Source organism: Oryx dammah, unplaced genomic scaffold, assembly GCF_014754425.2.
Source record: "Oryx dammah isolate SB20612 unplaced genomic scaffold, SCBI_Odam_1.1 HiC_scaffold_24, whole genome shotgun sequence".
NCBI lineage: Eukaryota > Metazoa > Chordata > Mammalia > Artiodactyla > Bovidae > Oryx > Oryx dammah.
Window position 1 is genome coordinate 21,793,035 of NW_024070208.1, and position 23,137 is coordinate 21,816,171.

General features: G+C 39.8%; 1 protein-coding gene across 1 annotated transcript in view; it reads left to right on the forward strand.

Moving 5' to 3' along the window:
• The window catches only part of LOC120882899 (phosphatidylinositol 3,4,5-trisphosphate 3-phosphatase TPTE2-like), a 91,735-nt gene that overhangs the window by 55,381 nt on the left and 13,217 nt on the right, over positions 1-23,137 (forward strand). The window contains exons 4-13 of the mRNA XM_040266716.1: positions 341-460; positions 3,261-3,360; positions 3,513-3,576; positions 4,342-4,406; positions 13,628-13,688; positions 14,626-14,707; positions 14,813-14,901; positions 19,368-19,429; positions 21,209-21,289; positions 22,327-22,432. Of these exons, the coding sequence (XP_040122650.1) occupies positions 341-460; positions 3,261-3,360; positions 3,513-3,576; positions 4,342-4,406; positions 13,628-13,688; positions 14,626-14,707; positions 14,813-14,901; positions 19,368-19,429; positions 21,209-21,289; positions 22,327-22,432 (830 nt within the window). The remainder of the gene's footprint in view (positions 1-340; positions 461-3,260; positions 3,361-3,512; positions 3,577-4,341; positions 4,407-13,627; positions 13,689-14,625; positions 14,708-14,812; positions 14,902-19,367; positions 19,430-21,208; positions 21,290-22,326; positions 22,433-23,137) is intronic.

Consider the following 23,137-nt stretch of genomic DNA (forward strand, 5'->3'; position numbering starts at 1 on the left):
CTAGAGCTGTGACATGTTCAGCTTTCATTGCCTGATAGCTCAACCCACCATCTCATCTTTCTCTCCCACCTGTTGTGCAGATAGTGCTTGCCTCTTCTTCAGTGGTTTGGTTATACCTCTTACGGTATTTACTTTGCAATATGGATGCTTTTTGTCATATGTAAATCTAAAATAATGAGTTTGAATATTTTTTCTCTTAGTCTGGTAAATGTACTTTCAATCATTTATTAAAGCTGAATTAAGGGGGGGGATGAGTCAAATAAATTTATCCTCTTAAAATATCCTGATTTCTTTGGGGAAGCATCAGCTTGTATTTTTTGTTTGTTTGTTTTTATTATAGGATACGACCATATTTTTCTGATATATTTAACTCCTTAGATGCTGCCATTATTATTGTGACTCTACTGGTTGATATTGCTTATCTTTTTTATGACTTTACACTTGCTAAAATTTTCCCCAGGTAAGAAACATATGCTTTGTCTCTCAAAGTTTTTCTTTTTAAAAAACTAGTATCTGTGACTTTCATTTTATGTAATCTTTTTTAAACTCTAAATATGCTGATTCTGTTCTAAATATGCTACAAAATGAAATGTTTAGATAAATTTCCACATACTTATAAACAAAAGGATGGTGGTGTTTAGGGGCCAGCAAAGGGTAGTACCTTCCACTGAATGAAGAAGATGGTGCCTCCAAAAAAAGAAACTGGGGGCTTGCCCCTTGTCCTAACTTGAACTTCCCACTAAGTTTCCACTTGTGTGTCAACCACAGATTTCTCACATGTGAAATTCCTGGGTTTTTCCTATAACCCAGAGAGGACTGGTTTGAGTTAATGCAAAATTTGAGTGACTTCCATGATGATTCTCTAAAAAGGAACAAATGGAACAGAAAATCAGGTGACTTGGGTAGCAGCACAGAAGTAGAATTTTTGCAGTATAGTTGACATGATGTGAACCGTGAACTTCCAAATGTTTAAGCTGGTTTTAGAAAAGGCAGAGGAACCAGAGATCAAATTGCCAACATCCACTGGATCATGGAAAAAGCAAGAGAGTTCCAGAAAAACATCTGTTTCTGCTTTATTGACTATGCCAAAGCCTTTCACCGTGTGGATCACAATAAACTGTGGAAAATTCTGAAAGAGATGGGAATACCAGGCCACCTGACCTGCCTCTTGAGAAATCTATATGCAGGTCACGAAGCAACAGTTAGAACTGGATATGGAATAAGACACTGGTTCCAAATAGGAAAAGGAGTACGTCAAGGCTGTATATTGTCACCCTGCTTATTTAACTTCTATGCAGAGTACATCATGAGAAACGCTGGGCTGGAAGAAGCGCAAGCTGGAATCAAGATTGCCAGGGGAAATATCAATAACCTCAGATATGCAGATGACACTACACTTATGGCAGAAAGTGAAGAGGAACTAAAAAGCCTCTTGATGAAAGTGAAAGAGGAGAGTGAAAAAGTTGGCTTAAAGCTCAACATTCAGAAAACGAAGATCATGGCATCTGGTCCCATCACTTCATGGGAAACAGATGGGGAAACAGTGGCTGACTTTATTTTTGGGGGCTCCAAAATCACTGCAGATGGTGATTGCAGCCATGAAATTAAAGACGCTTACTCCTTGGAAGGAAAGTTATGACCAACCTAGATAGCATATTCAAAAGCAGAGACATTACTTTGCCAATAAAGGTCCATCTAGTCAAGGCTATGGTTTTTCCAGTGGTCACGTATGGATGTGAGAATTAGACTGTGAAGAAAGTTGAGCACTGAAGAATTGATGCTTTTGAAGTGTGGTGTTGGAGAAGACTCTTGAGAGTCCCTTGGACTGCAAGGAGATCCAACCAGTCCATTCTGAAGGAGATCAGCCCTGGGTGTTCATTGGAAGGACTGATGCTAAAGCTGAAACTCCAATCCTTTGGTCACCTCATACGAAGAGTTGACTCATTGGAAAAGACCCTGATGCTGAGAGGGATTGGGGGCAGGAGTACAAGGGGATGACAGAGGATGAGATGGCTGGATGGCATCACCAACTCGATGCACATGAGTTTGGGTGAACTCCGGGAGTTGGTGATGGACAGGGAGGCCTGGCGTGCTGCGATTCATGGGGTCGCAAAGAGTCGGACACAACTGAACTGAACTAAACTGACATATTGTGAGCTGAGATGAAGTTAGAACTGTTAGGGATCAAACAAAAATGTGTGAGAGACCAATGGCTTTTTCTTTTTCCTCCTCTTCTTTCTACTGTGGCAGCGAGAAAAAGAAGAAAAGTGTTCTGGGATGTGGCTGTTGGGTGACTCACTAGGCTTATTCCTGAGTCAAATAGTGTACTGCTCTTTTTGCACTCTGGCATCTAAGGACTTTCATTCAGGTCCCAACAAAATTTAATATGATAAGCTTTTGGAGATTTTCTTAAAATAGCCCAAGCCAGTGTAGTCCTTAGACAGGCAATGTCAGGATCAGTGAAGAGCTTATCAGAAATACAAGAACAGTACCACCCTCAGGGCCCACTCTCGACCTCCTGAATCTGTGTGTGTGCTCGAGTTAGAGAAGCACTCGCCCAAACCATCACTTCTGTGCCATCATGCCTCCTCCTGACGGTAGGAGACACCCTTGGAAAGTAACTCAATCTGCTGCCTGCGTGATGCGTGTTCACAGCTCTAGTGAGCCCCTTTGCTCATGGGAGTGACAGAGATGAACAGGAATTCTCTTTCGATGGGAAGAAGATGGAAAAATGCTTGTCTTAAATCCACTGAAGTTAAACCTACACATTCTGAAAGTCTATCATGTGACTTTTTCTTTAAACCAGAGTTTCCTCAACCCAGCACTATTTATATTTTGATTTTTGAATTAAAAAAAAACTTTTTTTTTTTAACTTTTGACCATGGAGGTTAGTTCTCTAACCAGGAGTTGAACCCAAACTCCCCTGCAGTGAAAACACAGTCTTAACCACTGAACTGCCGGGGAAGTCCCAGTATTGGGAGCTGTCCTGTGCATTGGTATTGACCAGCATCCTTAGCCTCTGCCCACTAGATGCAAGTAGCAACACCCCCCTGCGCCCCCACCCACAGGCTGTTGTGACAACTAGAAATGTCTCTGAACATTGCCAAATATGCCTTGGGTGGGCAGGAGGGAAGCTGGGGTGGGGTGGAGGGTGTATGTAAAATTGCCCTTGGTTAAGAAGCTGCCGCTCTAGACTTAGTCTATATTGACAAAATCCTTTGTTTCTAAAGCAAAACTGGATCTTTTAAATTTATTGTTAGGTTGAGAATTGTTTTACGACCTGTAAGACTTGTCATTCTGATAAGAGTTTTTCATCTGGCTTATCAAAAAAGACATCTTGAAATGCTGACCAGAAGGATGGTAAGTGGGTGCAATATGCTTACTTTTCAGAAAAAAAAGTTTGTATTTTGGGAAATACTGCCTAGGGTGTAGATATCTATATATTGTTGTTTGTTTCTTTTTTTAAATGTTGGTTTATATATTACAAGTGAATGACTGTTATAAACTCTTAGGTTTCGGGAAACAAACGGCGGTACAAGAAGGATGGATTTGACTTAGACCTCACTTATGTTACTGGTTTGTGAAGTTTATCTGTTTATTGCCCGTATTAACACCATATTTTTCGTGTGTGTGAGTAATTATATGTTTAGTTTGTGCCCTAAGCCATGTTCTTGCAAAGCATTCTTTGTCCATGAAGACTTACGCCACTGTGGTAGTGACATATTTGGAGTGTAATCCTGACAATGGAAAACTTAATTTTCATCTCCAATCAGGGCTACTTGGTTATACTATAGGAAGTTGCATGGGTTTTCAGCTGAAGCCATTTATTTGGTTTAGAATTTATTAAGTGTTAGTAGTTATCCTTGGTCTCAAGGTTTTCAGAGAAACCTCTTCTCTCGCTGGAACCCTAGTGATGAGGTCATTGCTTTTAGGTCTCAGGTTTCAGAGTCAAGGGAACACTGGAATACATCCCAGGAATTCCTAACGTTGTTGGAGCCCAGATCTCTCATTTTCCTTTGGTGTTTAAGAAACCAATTCTAACCACAGGGGGTGCTCCAGACTAAAGTTATTGCTTAATTCTTCAACCATTTGAACAGACAAATCTATTGCTTAAGCCCTTGAACCATTTGAGTCTTGGAAACATTAAGTGTAATGATCAAAATAGTGAATACTTTCATATGTTATGCTGATTATCCTGAGGGTTAGTTAGCTTTTTCTTTGGTCCTTCTCAATCCTGAAAATTCTTTTCTATGGAAAAGGAGTCTGATTATATGTAAACTGAGTTCTCACATGTTGTTTCACGTCTATAACATTTGTAATAGTGAATGTTTTGACTTCCAGAGCGTATTATTGCCATGTCATTTCCATCTTCTGGGAAGCAGTCTTTCTACAGGAATCCCATTAAGGTAAACGTTTTTATCTAACAGAAGCTCACATTTCTCAGCAAACATAGACTCTGGAGTCATAAGATAACCTTGGCCCAGAGACAGCAGTACTCTCCTAAAAATGTACTCTTTCAGATTAAAAAAAAAAAAATTATCATGGGTTGTTATCTGTTAGCTTTTGCTGTGAATTGCCTAACAATTTATGAATTTATTGTTGAATTACCCCAAAACTTCAGTGACTTCCAACAGCAAACATTGACTTAGCTCATGATCACGTGGTTTGTAAATTTGAGTTGGGCTTAACTGGCTGGCTCTGCCAATCAGGAATTGGCTTCACTAATCTTGGCAGAGCTAACTTATGCATCTGTGGGTAGCACCTGGGCATCTGAGGACTGGCTAGTCTAAGATGGCATGCCTGGAAGCTCCATCTGGTTCTCATTCTCCGACAGGCTAGCTCAGGCTTGTTCGCATAAAGCAGTGGGAAGGACCTCGTTATTATCCAGCCAAAGAATGCCGACCTCCAAAGGCTCAGGCGCCAAACTAGTGTAATGTGGCTTCTACCTCATTCTATTAGACAAGCCAACTACAAACCCAGTTCAGATTCAGACAGACAACAGATACCATCTCTGTTGTATCTGTGGGGAATTGTGGCCATTTTTCATGGTCTGTCATAGGGGGAAAGATGGAAAATTCTTTAACTAAAAATGTCTGTTCTTAGGTTGAGATCCTAAATTACAGTGGATACATACTGTTTCAGGTTCTATAGGTTAAATAAGTTCAAACATCAAATGATGTTTACTATGAAATTCTAGTTAAAAGTAATTGTTTAAGAAGTTTTCATATATGTGTGGATGTGTATGCGTGCATGCTCAGTTGCTTCAGTCATGTCCAACTCTTTGCAGCCTCATGGGGAATAGCCCACTGGGCTCCTCTGTCCTTGGGATTCTCCAGACAAGAATACTAGAGTGAGTTGCCATGCCTTCCTCCAGGGGATCTTCTTGACCCAGGGACTGAACATGTGTCTCTGTGTTGCAGGCAGATTCTTTACCCTCTGGGCCACCTGGGAAGCCCTGTGGATGTGTATACATTAGTGTATATCCATTTGTTATATCTCAGTAAAATGTAATTAGGTATGTATATGTGTGTATGTCTATGTATCAGTGTACCTATATACACGTGGGTATGTTTTTATACTTTGAGGCAAACAAATATTGTAAATTGCACTAACCTTAAATGTGTATCTTGATTAAAATTATATATAGGTATGTACGCATGTAACCAACACCCCTATCAAAATGTGGAACACTTGTTGCTCTTTTTCAGTCAATACCCTGACATACTGGAGGTAATTACTGTTCTCACTTCTGTCACAACAGATTAGTTCTACTTTTTCTTAAATTTCACATAAATGAAATCATATACTGTAGCTTTTTATGCTTACAATAAATTCTGTGAGATTTGTCCAGTATTATTGTGGGTACGGTAATATAATAGTTGTACATATAATTATATAAAGTACAGTTCTTTCTAAATAGCATAACATTAATATTTATTGCTTCTGGAATATTGATTGGAAGCCCAAGCATCCAGTTTACTTACAGAAATTATACAGTTATACATTGCTTCACAAAAGCAGCCAACACATCACATTCTAAAAATTCAGAAAATTCAAAATTCTAAATACCAAGAGGTGCATCTGAAGAAATAGATATAAATTTCGCAGGCAGTAATTTTAACGCAGAAGTTGTGTACATCTCATGACTTTAAATCTGTGAATATGATATTCAGTCATTTAGCTCAAGTCCATCATTAAAGTAATTTATTAATTTTTCCTGTATACTTGTGTTTCATACATCAATATTTGCATACTCTGGAATATGTTAGAAAGAAATGTATAATATTCACAAATGTGCAGAATAGCAAGCAAAAACTGTAAACCTGCCCAGTTCGTCTGAAACAATCTCATGTCAGCTTCATAAGCATATTCCTTCTACAAAACAGTAAGCTAATGTTTGAACACTATTTCTAAGGTAAAGCACATTTTCTTACAAATAATGAAGTCTCTTTCTCACCACAAAAGTGTGCAAAAAGAATTTTAGTTTGAATAGATCTCTCAGAATGTGTTTAACTTCATAATTTCAACAGGCTTAAGGTTTCCAAGCATTAACAAGGATCAGATTTTAAATTACTTAGAGGAGAATCTGTCTTGAAAAATGTTACTCCTTTGTTACCAACTAGAAAAAGTATTCAATTCATATCTTATCAGTTCAGTTCAGTCTCAGTCATGTCTGACTCTTTGCAACCCCATGGACTGCAGCAGGCCAGACCTCCCTGTCCATCACCAACTCCTGGAGCTTGCTCAAACTCATGTCCATTGAGTCGGTGAATACATCCAAGCATCTCATCCTCTGTCATACCCTTCTCCTCCTGCCTTCAATCTTTCTCAGAATCAGGGTGTTTTTCAATGAGTGAGTTCTTTACATCAGGTGGCCAAAGTATTGAAGATTCAGCTTCAGCATCAGTCCTTCCAATGAACACTCAGGACTGATCTCCTTTAGGATGGACTGGTTGGATCTCCTAAATATATGTTAACATGATATATAAAATTAATATATTAAATATATATCATGTTATATAGTATATAATTATGTATCACATAAATACATATCAATTTTATGTAACATTAATATTCCATCTATAAATATTTACTACATATATAGGATACATTTCAACTCTTATAGAAACAGAAAAATATAACAGTTCCCCCTTTATAATAATATATGTATATTTACATATGATTTATTTTGTATACTATAAAAATTATAAACATAATAGTTTTTATATTATATGATATTGTCATTTATATAATATGCAAATATACATATATTCTGAATATATTAATATATGTAATACTATCAGTATATACAAATTTATAATTTATATATTATATAATATGAAATTATATAAATTATACCTATTTCTTTGTAATGTTCTGTTATATATAATATATATCATATTTATTTTATATAAAATGCATGATCTTACATATATATATAACATGTTACACATAAATATGGGCTTCCCAGGTGGCTCAAATGGTAAAGAATCTGCCTGCAATGCAGGAGACCTTGGTTTGATCCCCAGGTTAGGAAGATTCCTTGGAGAAGGGCATGACAATCCATTGCAGTATTCTTGCCTGGAGAATTTCATGGACAGAGGAGTCTGGCAGGCTGTAGTCCATGAGGTCCCAAAGAGTTGGACATGGCTGAACAGCTAACACTTACACTTTTTCACACATAAATATACATATATTATTCTAAGGAAGAAAATTTTTTATTTTTGTGTTTCTGTAAGAGATGAACATATATGTAATTTATATTATAAATAAAAATTGTATATAACTACCATGAAGCACTTTAACTCATATGGGAAATGTGACTATGGTAACTACGGTTACCATATGGTAACTGTAACTATGGTTACCATATGGTAACTATGACTGAAATATAAAAACTGCCAGAGCTGTCAGAAGACTGGAAGCTTTTTTGTATATGTATTATCTGAACACAATACTCTCCAAAAGAATTAAGGACTGTAATTATTACTTTCCAGTTTAAACACTTTAATTCTAAACTTAAATCTAAAAACAAGTTGCTGATTTAACCAGATCCTTTCCCACCTTCCAAAAAGTATTTAGTAAGCAGGACCCAGTAGAGCTGATATTCATAGTTTCCTACATGAATAACTCTTTCAGAATTTATCCCATGAAGTACTTTATGACCTCCTTTTCTTATAAAACTGAAACTCCATTTGTTTACATAAAAATTTCAAAGAGTGTAAAACTAGAACTGAGTGTGGACTACTGCAAGACTCTAAGGAGTCTTGTTCCGTCAGCTCATCAGTGACTTCTGTGACTTCACAGCCATTTCCGGTGGATGTTCTGAGAGGACCTCTCCCGTTCTGCTGGTGTTGGATCCTCCTAGTTCTTCTATCTCATGACAGTCGGAATCCTACTTCTAGGGCCTCTATTTTCACTATCTGCAGAGTCTAAGTCTTTTTCATCCTGAGACAGAGGAGATACTTCTATTGATTATTTTCCACAGAAGTCTCTTCATTTATAGTTAGTTCAGTTCAGTCGCTCAGTTGTGTCCGACTCTTTGCGACCCCACGAATCGCAGCACACCAGACCTCCCTGTCCATCACCAACTCCCGGAGTTCACTCAGACTCACGTCCATCAAGTCAGTGATGCCATCCAGCCATCTCATCCTCTGTCATCCCCCTCTCCTCCTGCCCCTAATTCCTCCCAGCATCAGAGTCTTTTCCAATGAGTCAACTCTTCACATGAGGTGGCCAAAGTATTGGAGTTTCAGCTTGAGCATCATTCCTTCCAAAGAAATCCCAGGGCTGATCTCCTTCAGAATGGACTGGTTGGATCTCCTTGCAGTCCAAGGGACTCTCAAGAGTCTTCTCCAACACCACAGTTCAAAAGCATCAATTCTTCGGTGCTCAGCCTTCTTCACAGTCCAACTCTCACATCCATACACGACCACTGGAAAGACCATAGCCTTGACTAGATGGACCTTTGTTGGCAAAGTAATGTCTCTGCTTTTGAATATGCTATCTAGGTTGGTCATAACTTTCCTTCCAAGGAGTAAGTGTCTTTTAATTTCATGGCTGCAGTTACCATCTGCAGTGATTTTGGAGCCCAGAAAAATAAAGTCTGACACCGTTTCCACTGTTTCCCCATCTGTTTCCCATGAAGTGATGGGACCAGATGCCATGATCTTCGTTTTCTGAATGTTGAGCTTTAAGGCAACTTTTTCACCCTCCTCTTTCACTTTCATCAAGAGGCTTTTTAGTTCCTCTTCACTTTCTGCCATAAGGGTGGTGTCATCTGCATATCTCAGGTTATTGATATTTCTCCCGGCAATCTTGATTCCAGCTTGTGCTTCCTCCAGCCCAGCGTTTCTCATGATGTACTCTGCATAGAAGTTAATAAGCAGGGTGACAATACGCAGTCTTGATGTACTCCTTTCCCTATTTGGAACCAGTGTCTTATTCCATATCCAGTTCTAACTGTTGCTTCCTGACCTGCATATAGGTTTCTCAAGAGGCAGGTCAGGTGGTCTGGTATTCCCATCTCTTTCAGAATTTTTCACAGTTTATTGTGATCCACACAGTCAAAGGCTTTGGCATAGTCAATAAAGCAGAAATAGATGTTTTTCTGGAACTCTCTTGCTTTTTCCATGATCCAGCAGATGTTGGTGATTTGATCTCTGGTTCCTCTGCCTTTTCTAAAACCAGCTTGAACATTAGGAAGTTCACAGTTCACGTATTGCTGAAGCCTGGCTTGGAGAATTTTGAGCATTACTAGTGTGTGAGATGAGTGCAATTGTGCGGTAGTTTGAGCATTCTTTGGCATTGCCTTTGGGATTGGAATGAAAACTGACCAGTTTTTTCAGTTCTCTTGGGTTTCTCTTACCTTGGACGTGGGTTCTCTCTTCACGGCTGCTCCAGCAAAGCGCAGCCACTGCTCCTTACCTTGGACGAGGGGTATCTCCTCATGGCCGCCCCTCCTGACCTTGAACATGGAGTAGCTCCTCTCGGCCCTCCTGCGCCCACGCAGCCACCGCTCCTTGGATGTGGGGTTGCTCCTCTCAACCGTCGCCCTTGACCTCGCTCGTGGGCTAGCTCCTCTCGGCCACTGCCCCTGACTTCAGACGTTGGGTAGCTCCTCTCGGCTGCCCCTGAGGTCAGACGTGGGGTACCTCCTCTCGGCCGCTCTTTCGTGGTCGCGCCCCTGACCTTTGGCAAGGGATAGCTCCTCTCAGCCACGCTTCTGCATGGTCCATCGCTCATTTATAGTTAAGGCATCATCAGATTCTTTTTCTTGATTTTTTTTTTTTTCTGTTGGTGTTGTTTAAGACTCTCTTCCTCTTCATCCGCTTTGTCTTTATTCTTAGATGAAGCTGGTTCTTCTGTTTCTTTTGCCATAACATGTCCCTAGAAGTTGCTTGGCCATCTCTGACATTGTTTTCTTTGTCATACTTGAGTAGTTTTTTAACCTCATGCCCCTCAGCTACCAGACCATCTTCATTTGGAAGTTTATTTTCTATACGGCTTACTGAGGAATCCTTTGATCCAGATGTCAGTCACTGTGATTTTTGTCTTCATCATGCTATAAGTTGGTCACAACTTTTGCTGACTGTCCTCTCAGGCAAACCCTTACTACTTCCTCCTTCCCTATTCTTTCTCCTCTCTCTCTCTTTCTAATAAGTTTCAGGAGTACAACATTATAATTCAACATCTGTATACACTACAAAGTGATCACTGCCACAAGTCTAGTTGCTATCTATCGCCATAAGAGTTGACCCTCGTTGCTTATTTCAGGCACACCCCAAACCCCTTCCCCTCTGGTAACCAGGTAATCTGTTCTCTGTATCCATGCTTGGTTTCGTTCTCTTTTGTTTGTTCATTTTACTTATTTAGATTTCACATGTGAATGAAATCATATGCTGTTTGTCTTTGCCTGACAATTTCACTTAGCATAATGCTTGCAGGGTCCATCCATGTTGCTGCAAATGATGGTCTTCATTTATGACTGAATAGGAGTGTGTGCGTGTGTGTGTACATGTGTGCTTGTGTGTATCACATCTTTATTCATCCATTGATGAACATTTTTGTTGTTTCCATATCTTGGCTATTGTTAACAATGCTGCAGTGAACGGTGCATGTATCTTTTGGAATTAGTGTTTTTTGTGTTCTTTGGGTATATACCCACAAATAGAATAGCTGGGATCATATGGTAGTTCTAGTCTTAATTTTGGGGGGAATCTCTATGCTTTTTTCCATAGAAGTTACTTCAATTTACAGTCCTACCAATAGTGTTGAAGGATTCCCTTTTCTCTACATCCTCTCTTAACATTTTTTATTTCTTATTTTTGATAATAGCTATTCTAACAGGGGTTAGGTTATATCTTGAAGCGCATTTCCCTATGGATTAGTGATGTTGAACATTTTTTCATGTGCTTGATGGTCATCTGTATATCTTCTTTGGAAAACTGTCTGTTCACATCCTCTACCTATTTTTTATTGTTTTCTTTTTTTATTTTTAATTTTTCCTGTTTTTTTTTCACTTAACTGACTTTATTATTTATTTTTTACAGTATTGTATTGGTTTTGCCATATATTGACATGAATCTGCCACAGGTGTACACGTGTTCCCCATCCTGAACCCTCCTCCCACCTCCCTCCCCATCCCATCCCTCTGGGTCATCCCAGTGCACCAGCCCCAAGCACCCTGTATCATGCAATGAACTTGGACTGGGGATTCGTTTCACATATGATAATATACATGTTTCAATTCCATTCTCCCAAATCTTCCCACCCTCATCCTCTCCCACAGAGTCCAAAAGACAGTTCTATACATCTGTGTCTCTTTTGCTATCTCGCATACAGGGTTATCATTACCATCTTTCTAAATTCCATATATATGCGTTAGTATACTGTATTGGTGTTTTTCTTTCTGGCTTACTTCACTCTGTATAATAGGCTCCAGTTTCATCCACCTCATTAGAACTGATTCAAATGTATTCTTTTTAATGGCCAAGTAATACTCCATTGTGTATATGTACCACACTTTCTTATCCATTCATCTGCTGATGGACATCTAGGTTGCTTCCATGTCCTGGCTATTATAAACAGTGCTGTGATGAACATTGGGGTACACGTGTCTCTTTCAATTCTGGTTTCCTTGGTGGGTATGCCCAGCAGTGGGATTGCTGGGTCATATGGCAGTTCTATTTCCAGTTTTTTAAGGAATCTCCACACTGTTCTCCATAGTGGCTGTACTAGTTTGCATTCCCACCGACAGTGTAAGAGGGTTCCCTTTTCTCCACACCCTCTCCAGCATTTATTGCTTGTGTAGACTTTATTTTTAAATTGTATAGTTCTTAAATTTTGTACATTAACCCTTTACTGGATATATGAGTTGCAGACATCTTCACCCATTCAGTTAGACTCCCTTTTTGTTTTGATAATAGTCTCTATCACTGTATAGGAGTTTTTTAGTTTGACGTAGCCCCATTTGTTTATATTGGCTTGTTTCCCTTGCCTTTGGAGTCAGATCCACAAAAACATTGCTAAGACCAATGTCAGTGAAGTTACCAGCCGTTTTTTTTTCTAGAAATTTTATGTTTTTGCATCTTACATTCAAGTCTTTAATCCTTTTTGAGTTAATTTTTGTGTGTAATGTGAGATAATGGCTGCATGTGGCTGTCTAGTTTTCTCAGCACTGTATGTTAAAGAGACCATCCTTTCTGTATATTCTTTGCTCCTTTATCATAAGTTAATTATCCATATGGGGCTTCCCAGGTGGTGCTAGTGGTAAAGAACCCACCTGCCAATGCATGAGACTTAAGAGATGATGCAGGTTTGATCCCTGGTTCAGGAAGATCCCCTAGAGAAGATCCTCTACCCATTTTTAATTTTTTTTTAAGTTGCATAGTTATTCATATATGTGTGGATTTATTTCTGGGCCCTCAATTCTGTTCCATTGATCTATGTGTCTGTTTTTGTGCCAGTACCACACTTTTCTGATGACTTCAACTTTGTATTAATAGTCTAAAATCAGGGAGCATGATAAAATCAGGGAGCAATAAAGCTCTAGCTTTGTTCTTCTTCCTGAAGATTGGCTTTTGGGAATCTTTTGTGGGTCCATACAAAGTTTAGGCTTCCCTGGTGGCTCAGAGGTTAAAGCATCTGCCTGCAATGTGGGTTTGATCCCTGGGTCAGGAAGATTCCGTGGAGAAGGAAATGGCAACTCACTCCAGTACTCTTGCCTGGAGAATCCCATGGATGGAGGAGCCTGGTGGGCTACAGTCCATGGGGTCGCAAAGAGTCAGACATGACTGAGTGACTTCACTTACTTACAAAGTTTAGAACAAATTACAATTCCTTAAAGCTCATTAACCATCTAATTTCCTTATCTGGTAGCTTTAAACAATGTGTATTTATAGTAAAGGCTAATGTGAGTATAGAAGGACAACTTTGTGGGCTATTTCAAAACTCACAAAGGGTTTAGATATAACTTGGAATGCAGTTTATTCATTGAATCTCCCCTAAAAGGTGCAAAGTGAGGGACAAGTGAATAAAAGGTACTAATCATTCTAGGTTAATAGGAGGGAAAGGTTTATGTTGGTGCACCATGGACATATATAAGATGTGTGTCCATCTTTTTTAGGAAGTTGTGCGGTTCCTGGATACGAAGCACCCAAACCACTATCAAGTCTACAATCTCTGCAGTATGTACATGACTCCATGTTTTGCTCCTATGATAGAAAATAGGTCACTGCGTGCAAGAAGATGATTTAGTTTTTACATTTCATTTAATCATAAGTATTTGGTGGTAGGAAGTGAATTTTTTAAAAATCTCTATCTTATGCTGGCCCTATTTAGTAGGAAAAGAAAGCTCAACAGCACAACGTACCCTGTGAGGGAGGCAGGAGACTGGAGGCAGAGACATTTTAGAAAGAGACAGCTCTTGTGGTGGTAGGTTTAGGAAAGTTTTTTCTGTTTTTCCTGCCAGCTTGTGTTTGGAAGACAATTCAACAATTGCATGCTCTAACCCACTAGGGATGAGGTGTGAGGAGACCAGGGCCCTGCATGGAAAAAATAAATCCAAATCCTTGTAGAAAACAGATTATATCCCAGTTTCGCCTCTTCCTATATAGTAAATGGATATTTTTCAGGTGGCAAATGTTTATTCTGGTGGCCACATTTGCTTCTGCCCTGTGTAACCCTATGATAAAGTAATGAGTAGCCTGCTAGAAAATTACAAGAAAGAAGGACCTACTGTATGGAACATGGAATTCTGCTCAATGTTATATGGCAGCCTGGATGGAGGGGAGTTTAGGAGAGAATGGATACATGTATATGTATGGCTGAGTCCCTTCACTGTTCACCTGAAACTATCAGAGCGTTGTTAACTGGCTATACCGCAATACAAAATGAAAAGGTGTTTTTAAAAAGAAAATTAAAAGTAAGGCAAACCCAAAGTAAAACAAGCCAAATAATTTGGGCTTATGTTACTCAAGATGGAGAAAGCACTTATGTTTCTGAGACCCTTTTGGAGCAGCAGGGGCGAGTCAGAAATCTCTTTCTAAAAGTAGATAAAAAGTATAACTTACTCACACCTTAGTGTTAGAGTTAGTGATATGACCTGTGCATCATTTATTTCAGGTGAAAGAGCTTATGATCCTAAGTACTTCCATCATAGGGTCCATCGATACTTGATTGATGATCACAACGTCCCCTCTCTGAGGTATGTTTGATGCCAAATTGACTAACAGAAGAGGGTCAAATACGTAGGGCTTGGTTTTCTTTGGAAGTATTTTAATTCAACCAAAAATATTTCATTTGAAATCAGTGAGATGGTGGCGTTCTCCATGGAAGTGAAAGAGTGGATGGCTCAAGACAAGGACAATATCATAGTGGTTCACTGTAAGGGAGGCAAAGGTAAGAACATTCTTCTTTTTATTTCTCTTTTTCTAAAGAAATTTGAAACATTTAATAAAGGACATCAACAAGATATGTACTGCTATGAACCAGGAATAATCGCTGTTGACATTTTTAAAAATTAGCTTCAAGAGTGAAGGAAGAATGTATAATTATGGCTGATTTGAGTTGTTGCACTACAGAAACCAACACAACACTGTAAAGCAATTTTCCTCCAATTGAAAAATAAATTAGATTAAAAAATAAAAAGACTGCAGGAAGAGAAGGAAAGAGGTAGGAGAGGAAAGACGTCAGCTTACACAAATTCATCCAAAGACTGAAAAAAAGAGTAAGTGCAACTTAATTTTAGTTTATGAAGCCAGAGTCTGAAAACTAAAGCTACTCTTACCCATGACATGGATAGAAAAATTCTTAAGAAAATATTAAGAAACCAGCAATTTATTAAAAAATACTACAGCACAACAAAATTGTGTCTATTCCAGGAATTCAAGGTTAGTTTACTATCAATCCATGTAACCAACCAGATTAATAAAGCTAAAAAATCATATTATTTTAAAGATACAGAAAAAGTTTCTGATAAAATTCAACATTCATTCATTATAAAAACTCTTAGCAAATTAAAGGAATGTCTTAATGTGATAAAAAACACACACCCGCTAAAGTAATTGGTGAGCTATTGAAAGCTTTTCCTTTGAGAGTAGGAGAACAAGGATGCCTGTGATCATCACTACTAATTCAACACTGTACCAAAGGTCCTAGCCAGTGCTAAGGAAAAAAAAGATCAAAAAGGAAAAAACATAGTTCCTTATTTTCACACAATATAATCTTGTGCAATAAAATGCGAAAGAATTTACAGATAAGTTAACAGAATTAATGAAAGATTTTAGTGAAGCTTCATCACACAAGTTTTTATATATACTCATTATTATTTAGTTCAGAATATTTTCTAATTTCCATTGTGTTTGTTTCTTTAGCCTCATGGGTTATATAGAAATATACTATATTTTCAAACATGAGGATTTTGTAATTGTCTTCTAGTTACTGATTTCTGGCTGTATTGCATTGTGGTAAGAGAACATATGTATTTTTTTAGTTCTTTGAAATTTGTTTCAGTTCAGTTCAGTCGCTCAGTCATGTCCAACTCTTTGCAACCCCATGAACCACAGCACACTAGGCCTCCCTGTCCGTCATCAACTCCCGGAGTCTACCCAAACCCATGTCCATTGAGTCGGTGATGCCTGTGTTGGTCATCCTGTGTCGTCCCCTTCTCCCCCTGCCCTCAATCTTTCCCAGCATCAGGGTCTTTTCCAATGAGTCAGCTCTTCACATCACCTGGCCAAAGTATTGGAGTTACAGCTTCAACATCAGTCCTTCCAATGAATACCCAGGACTGATCTCCTTTAGGATAGACTGGTTGCATCTCCTTGCAGTCCAAGGGACTTTCAAGAGTCTTCTCCAGCACCACAGTTCAAAAGCATCAATTCTTCGGCACTCAGCTTTCTTCACAGTCCAACTCTCACATCCATACATGACCACTGGAAAAACTGTAGCCTTGACTAGATGGACCTTTGTTGACAAAGTGATGCCTCTGCTTTTTAATATACTGTCTAGGTTGATTATAACTTTCCTTCCAAGGAGTAAGCATCTTTTAATTTCATGCCTGCAATCACCATCTGCAGTGATTTTGGAGCCCCCCAAAATAAAGTCTGACACTCTTTCCATGGTTTCCCCATCTATTGCCCATGAAGTGATGGGACCGGATGCCGTGATCTTAGTTTTCTGAATATTGAGCTTTAAGCCAACTTTTTCACTCTCCTCTTTCACTTTCATCAAGAGGCTTTTTAGTTCTTCACTTTCTGCCATAAGAGTGGTGTCATCTGCATATCTGAGGTTATTGATACTTCTCCTGGCAATCTTGATTCCAGCCTGTGCTTCTTCCAGCCCAGCGTTTCTCATGATGTACTCTGCATAGAAGTTAAATAAGCAGGGTGACAATATACAGCCTTGACGTACTCCTTTTCCTACTTGGAAGCAGTCTGTTGTTCCATGTCCAGTTCTAATTGTTGGTTCCTGACCTGCATACAGATTTCTCAAGAGGCAGGTCAGGTAGTCTGGTATTCCCAACTCTTTCAGAATTTTCCACAGTTTATTGTGATCCACACAGTCAAAGGCTTTGGCATAGTCAATAAAGCAGAAATAGATGTTTTTCTGGAACTCTCTTGCTTTTTCCATGATCCAGCAGATGTTGGCAATTTGATCTCAGGTTCCTCTGCCTTTTCTAAAACCTGCTTTATGGCCCAGAATTTGGTCAATTTTATCAAATGTTTTCTCTGCACTTGAAAAATAAGTGTATTATGCATTGTTCTGAACAGGAGGGTTCTATATGTGCCCTTTAGGTTGTTTGTTCATTGTTTTATTCACATATTCTATATCTTTACTGATATTTTGATTGAATTTTTTGCTTCTTTCCACCCCCAGCATTTGCTTGGAAGTCATATACTCTTTTTATATTCCTTAGTAATTACTCTAAAGATTTCAACCTACATCCTTTATTTAGCCATGAATTTGTTGGGGGTTTTTGTTTGTTTGTTTGTTCTTTTAGTGTTGACCTTGTATCTTCCTGAACGCTTGTCATCAGTTTTAGGAGTTAGCCTATAGAGTTAGTTGGATTTTTCTAGTCTTCAAATAGTTTGTTTCTTCTTTTTTTATTCATATACGTTTTGTTTCTTTTTCTTACCTTACAACACTGGCTAAGCCATGTAGTACAGTGTTAAATAGAAACAGCCAATAGTGGACATTTTGTTTAGTCCCTGGCTTTAGAAGGAATGTTATCATTGTTTCATCATTAATATGGTAAACCTGGTACATATTTTGGTAGATTCTTTTCATCATACTTAAAGGGTTAAAACTTTTGTCCATAGCGAAAGTTTATTGAGTGAATATACACCTGTGTTTTAAGTTAAAATACTGAAAACAAATGTAAAGCATTTTAATGATTCCTTGCTTGGGGAAGAGGGCGGCTTCTCTGTCTATGGCAGTGTGTGTGTGCTTATCCACAGCCACCAGGACATGTATCTACAAAAGTTGGTTTTGTTCTTTTTTCAAATGGGAATATATAAGGGCTGTGGAGACTCATAGATGTCCAACAAATTTGAAATGTTAACCTAGAGAGAGCCAGGTTGTTAATGGTCAGTAGCCTTCCTTGGCAGTTATTTGCTTAGAGTAGTGTTTTTCAAACTATGGGTTGGAAAATAAATCTAAACATTCATTTTTTGAAGGACAGAATAGAAAATAAAGTCTATCTCAAGGGAAAAGGTTAAGTTTGGAATTACATAAAATAAGTTCAGCATACGCTAGCTAAGACAAAAGTCATACGTCATTGTAGAAATAATAGACGCAACGTACTTTTTAGCTCACACTTTGTGTGCCTGGACAAAAACATAAATTAGGAGAAAAGCATGAGACTTTGAGCTTGAAATGACATGAAATCAAGTTTTCTTTAAAATGGTACGGGGGTGAGAGCATATATGTGGAATCTAGAAATGGTATAGATGAGGTTATTTGCAAAGCAAAAATAGAGGCACGGACCTAGAGAACAAATGTGTGGATACAAGGTGGGTAAGGGTGGGTGGAATTGGGAGGAATCGGGAAAACTGACATATACACACTATTGATACTATGTGTAAAATAGACAACTGATGGGAACTTACTGAATGGCACAAGCAACTCTCCTTAATGCTCTGTGATGACCCAAATGGGAGGGGAATCCGAAGGGGGCTATATGTGTATGTTTCGCTGGGTCACTTTGCTGGGCACTAGAAGCCAACACTACATTGTAAAGCAACTATACCCCAATAAAAATTAATTAATAGTAAAGTCAGATGCTACAGGAAGGGCATAGAAAGGAGGAGGGGGAGAAGGATGAGGGAAGAAAAGAAACAAGTAAAACATTGAATAGTTATGGAATCTGGGGCACAGGTGTATGCGGGCTTATTACGCTGTTCTTCCTATTTTAATGAATTCTTTACAACACAATAACTCTAACTGAAATAGAAGGAGTGGGTATTACGAATGCTAAGTGGTGGTTTCGGTTCTGTCCATCTTGTATCTTTTATAGCTTCTTTTATTTACATTAGTAGAGAAACAGGGTGTGTAATTAGCTCTTAATCAGTGAGCATCACTTTAGCTTTAGAGTCCTAGAGCAGAGCCTGTTACTGCAGTCCCCAGGGGTCATGATTCAAGAACAACATACACGTGCACATGTGTGCACACAACACAGAGCTCTAGGCAGACCCTCAGAACAAGCAGTGTACCTGCTTTGGCTATCTCTGAATTGAAATATTTGGAACCTGTACTTTTGGCATGAAAGAAAATCAATCCACAATGCGCTCTTTAAATACTCTGGAGGGTAGTTTTATATCAAGTGCCCTCAGGAACAGTGGTTCATGGACTAACTTCTTTTCTAGGAAGAACTGGAACTATGATCTGTGCCTACCTTCTTGCCAGTGAGATATTTGCCACTGCGGAGGTATGAAAGATGCTCCTATAAACTCTGTCTTAGGCTTATTGAGTTTGCTAGCTTTGCAAATTCATGGGTAGGATGTTAAGATGATTCCTTAAGTCATGATGTGTGTGTGTTGTTCAGTCACTAAGTTGTATCTGACTCTTTGCACCCCATGAACTGCATCACGCCAGTCTTCACTGTCCCTCACTATCTCCCAGAGTTTGCTCAAACTCATGTCCATTGAGTCATTGTACTTCATAGAATTGTTATTGGAGAGGTGCTTTTAGAACACCTGGCTTGGATACTTTCTTGTTTAATTGGCACTGGTTGGTAACTGACCTCAGTGCCTCTTCCTCTGGGCTGGGATGAGGGTAAAGTTGCTGAGATGCTCATCCTGGGCACAAAATTTAAGGGAATGCCAAAAATCTCAGTAATTAGGATCAATAATCTTCTAATGCAATATTTAAAAAAAAATCAAAATTAATGCACCCACATTCATCATGAGTACAATGTCAATATTTTGATTAAAGACAGGACCCAATAGAAGAAGGGTTAATGTGAAGTGAGTAAGGTTGAGTTATGCAAGTACAAAAAACCTCAGCAATCCAGAAACTTGACATGCCACCCCCAGACCCAGCCCTGCTCTGATAGAATCCCACCAACTCCTGGCTTTCTGCTTTCCTCACAAAAATAAGAAGATGGGTTAGGGAAATTTTCTAAAGGACCTTGAACATCCTTGGAAGTGCTCAGTAGGTAAAAGTCTTCATTTTCCAACCCAGAACAAAAGCTCTCCTGGACGTTACTATCTTTGCACAATCAATAGCTGTGGGGTCTGTGCCCTCTGGGAATTTCTGAGAAGACAGGATGGGCTGCTGCTGTGTCTTAAAGCAAGGTTCTCATTCTCTTTTTTCTGCCGTGATCTTACGGAGAAGGGCATGCTCCCAGCATCTCTGGGCCTCTTTTGGTCTGCCGCCCAGATAAGAGAAGCGAGGGTTATGTGCTGGGTCCAGGGCTCTGATTCCACCCTCCTCTTTGCTTCTAATTTGAGACGCACAGGTTAGGACAATGGATACTCTAGGACAGTGTTTTTCACACTGTGGATCAGAGTTTATCAGCGAGTTGTGAAATCAACTCATTGGGTTGTGACTTGCAACCAAATCTACCTATAAGATGGGATAGATTAGAAAAGGTGAGTATTGTTTTGTGAAACTTTTGTTTCAGTTGTGTGTTCATGAGAGAGTGTGTGTGCATCTCCCAGGTTTATGGAAGTGGATTGTAGCTTTGAAAGTGAAAAGTCTGAGGACTTTCCTAGTGGTCCAGTGGTTAAGATGCCACATTTCCAACACAGACGGCACAGGTTCAATCCCTGGCCAGGGAACTAAGATCCCACATGGTGTGCGGCTGAAAAAAGGAAAAGAAAAGTTTGAAAGCCATTGGTCCGAAGCCCTGGATAGAGCCAGAGGCCAGTGTTCAGGCCTGTGCTGTCTTTGACTGACCAGTTACATACATCTCCATGGCAGGTCACTTGATTTTCTTTTGGTCCCAATCTTCTTCTTGTAAAATAGTAAGAAAGGAAGAAGGACCAGATTATCTCTGAAGTTTTCCAGCTCTAAAAGTCCCTGTCTTTATGACTCTTTGAATGAGAGTAGGCCTTGATGTGTTTCTTAGTTCTGTTATTTTGGGTAGCCTCTGCCCAGAGACCGCTGACCTTAGGAAATCACGTGTCCTTAGAAACTTTCTAATGCCTTCTACAGGAAAGGAAAGTGCAGATGACCCATGACTGAACTGTCCCCTCTTTTATAGGACAGCCTGTATTATTTTGGAGAACGGCGAACAGATAAATCCACTAGCAGTAAATTTCAGGGAATAGAGACTCCTTCTCAGGTAAGTGTTCTTTCTTTAAAAGGGGTCACTCTGGATAATTAGGTTAAGACTGGCAGCTATTTCCTGGTTTTGTTTTGGTTTTCTTTTTTTCTTTTAATAATTTTTGGCTGCTCCGGGTCGTTGCTGCGTGCAGACTTTCTCTAGCTGCGTTGCCGGGCTTCTTACTGTGATGGTTTCTTTTATTGCAAAGCACAGGCTCTAGGCCCTTGGTTTCAGTAGTTGCGGCTCTCAGGCATGTGTGTGGCTGTAATTCTCAGACACCATCCCCTCCTGGCCCTGCTTTGTGGGTCGTTCCATGCACTATACACATTTCATCCATCCCTGACTGAAGAGCTTGACTGGCCCTTTCCAATGAAGAGCATGGTAGTTAATTTTACTAATATTTCCCAATGAGTAGGGAAGAGCCTGTGAACTTTTCAGTCCAGCTGATTCCATACAGAACTGTTCGACTTCTAGAAGAAAAGTTCAAGTGGAGCCCTTGTGAGCGACTTGCCATAGGAGGACTAGGTTAAGAGAATCTGCAGGGCTTTGCTGCAAAAATGGGATTGGGGAAATGGACAGTGGGGAACTACTTGCTGACTGGGACTGGGGAAGAATGCGTATGTGCTGCTGGCCTGGGGGTGGGGTCCTCCCCCTGAGTTTTTACATCTTCCCTTCTCTTATCCGAAGAGCTACTTCTTCTCCCTGCAAAGCGCAAACCTTCCTTTAACTCAGCCACCACAGAGCTCCTACCCTCTTACATTTGTGGTTAACTGCATCTTGCTATGATGCTATCCTAGCTATTTTGTGGGTTCTGGTTAGTTGCTCTTGGTCCCAGCTGCCTCTCGGAACACCAGGCCCCTTTCTTGTTCCTTCCCCATTGATTTTAGTTCAGTATTTTTCCCCCTAAGGTCAATATACAGCCTTGAGACAACAGTGCCTTATCTAATGGCCCCCAGTCAATGTTTCCTTCATCCATTACTTTCCTTAAAAAAATCGAGGATACTGACTTTAGAATTTTCACTGCCATTGAAATTGAAACCTCTGTTGTTTTGCAGAATAGATTCGTTGGATATTTTGCAATGGTGAAAAATATCTACAATTTGACTCTTCCTCCAATAAAAAAACTCACGATCAAAAAAATCGTGATTTATTCAATTCATGGTAAGTGCTGCATGTATAATTGGAGAAATGGGCAGGAGGGCCAGTGTTCTTACTATTTGGGAGGGTTTTCTCACAGTTATATACGCAGACAGTCCCAACTGATAGCTGTTAGTGGAGCCTCACGTACGAGTTCCTCCCCCTGGAATTGCCCATTAGCCCTGTACTGCTGTGGCCAGATTGTCGCTATTGTTCAATTGCTGAGTCATGTCTGACTCTCTTGTGGCCCCATGGACTGTAGCCTGCCAGGCTCCTCTGTCTGTGGGATTTCCCAGGCGAGAATACTGGAGTGGGTTCCCATTTCCTTCTCCAGGGGATCTTCCCGACCCAGGGATCGAACTCACGTCTTCTGCACTGGCAGGAGGATTCTTCACCCTTGAGCCGCCTGGGAAGCCCTGTGGCCACATTACCACCACTCAGATGTCCCCTCCCCTCCTTTCCCAGCTTGAGGGGCTCCGTCCACCCCCTTCCCTTTCTCCTATTCTCGTTGCGGCTCTGGGCTCAGCCCAGGGTGTCCTTTTCAGAGAAGGACCTCAGATTAAAGGGAGTACGGGCCCGTGAGGCTGGAGACCACTTCTTTCTCACACCTCATCTCTGGCTCAGGGTTTGTCTTGGCAGAGACATCCCTGGATCATTCTCTCCTTCTCCGTTCAGAGATCCTCCTTTTTTTTTTTTTTCCTCATCACCAGGTTTTCTTTGATTTTCTGC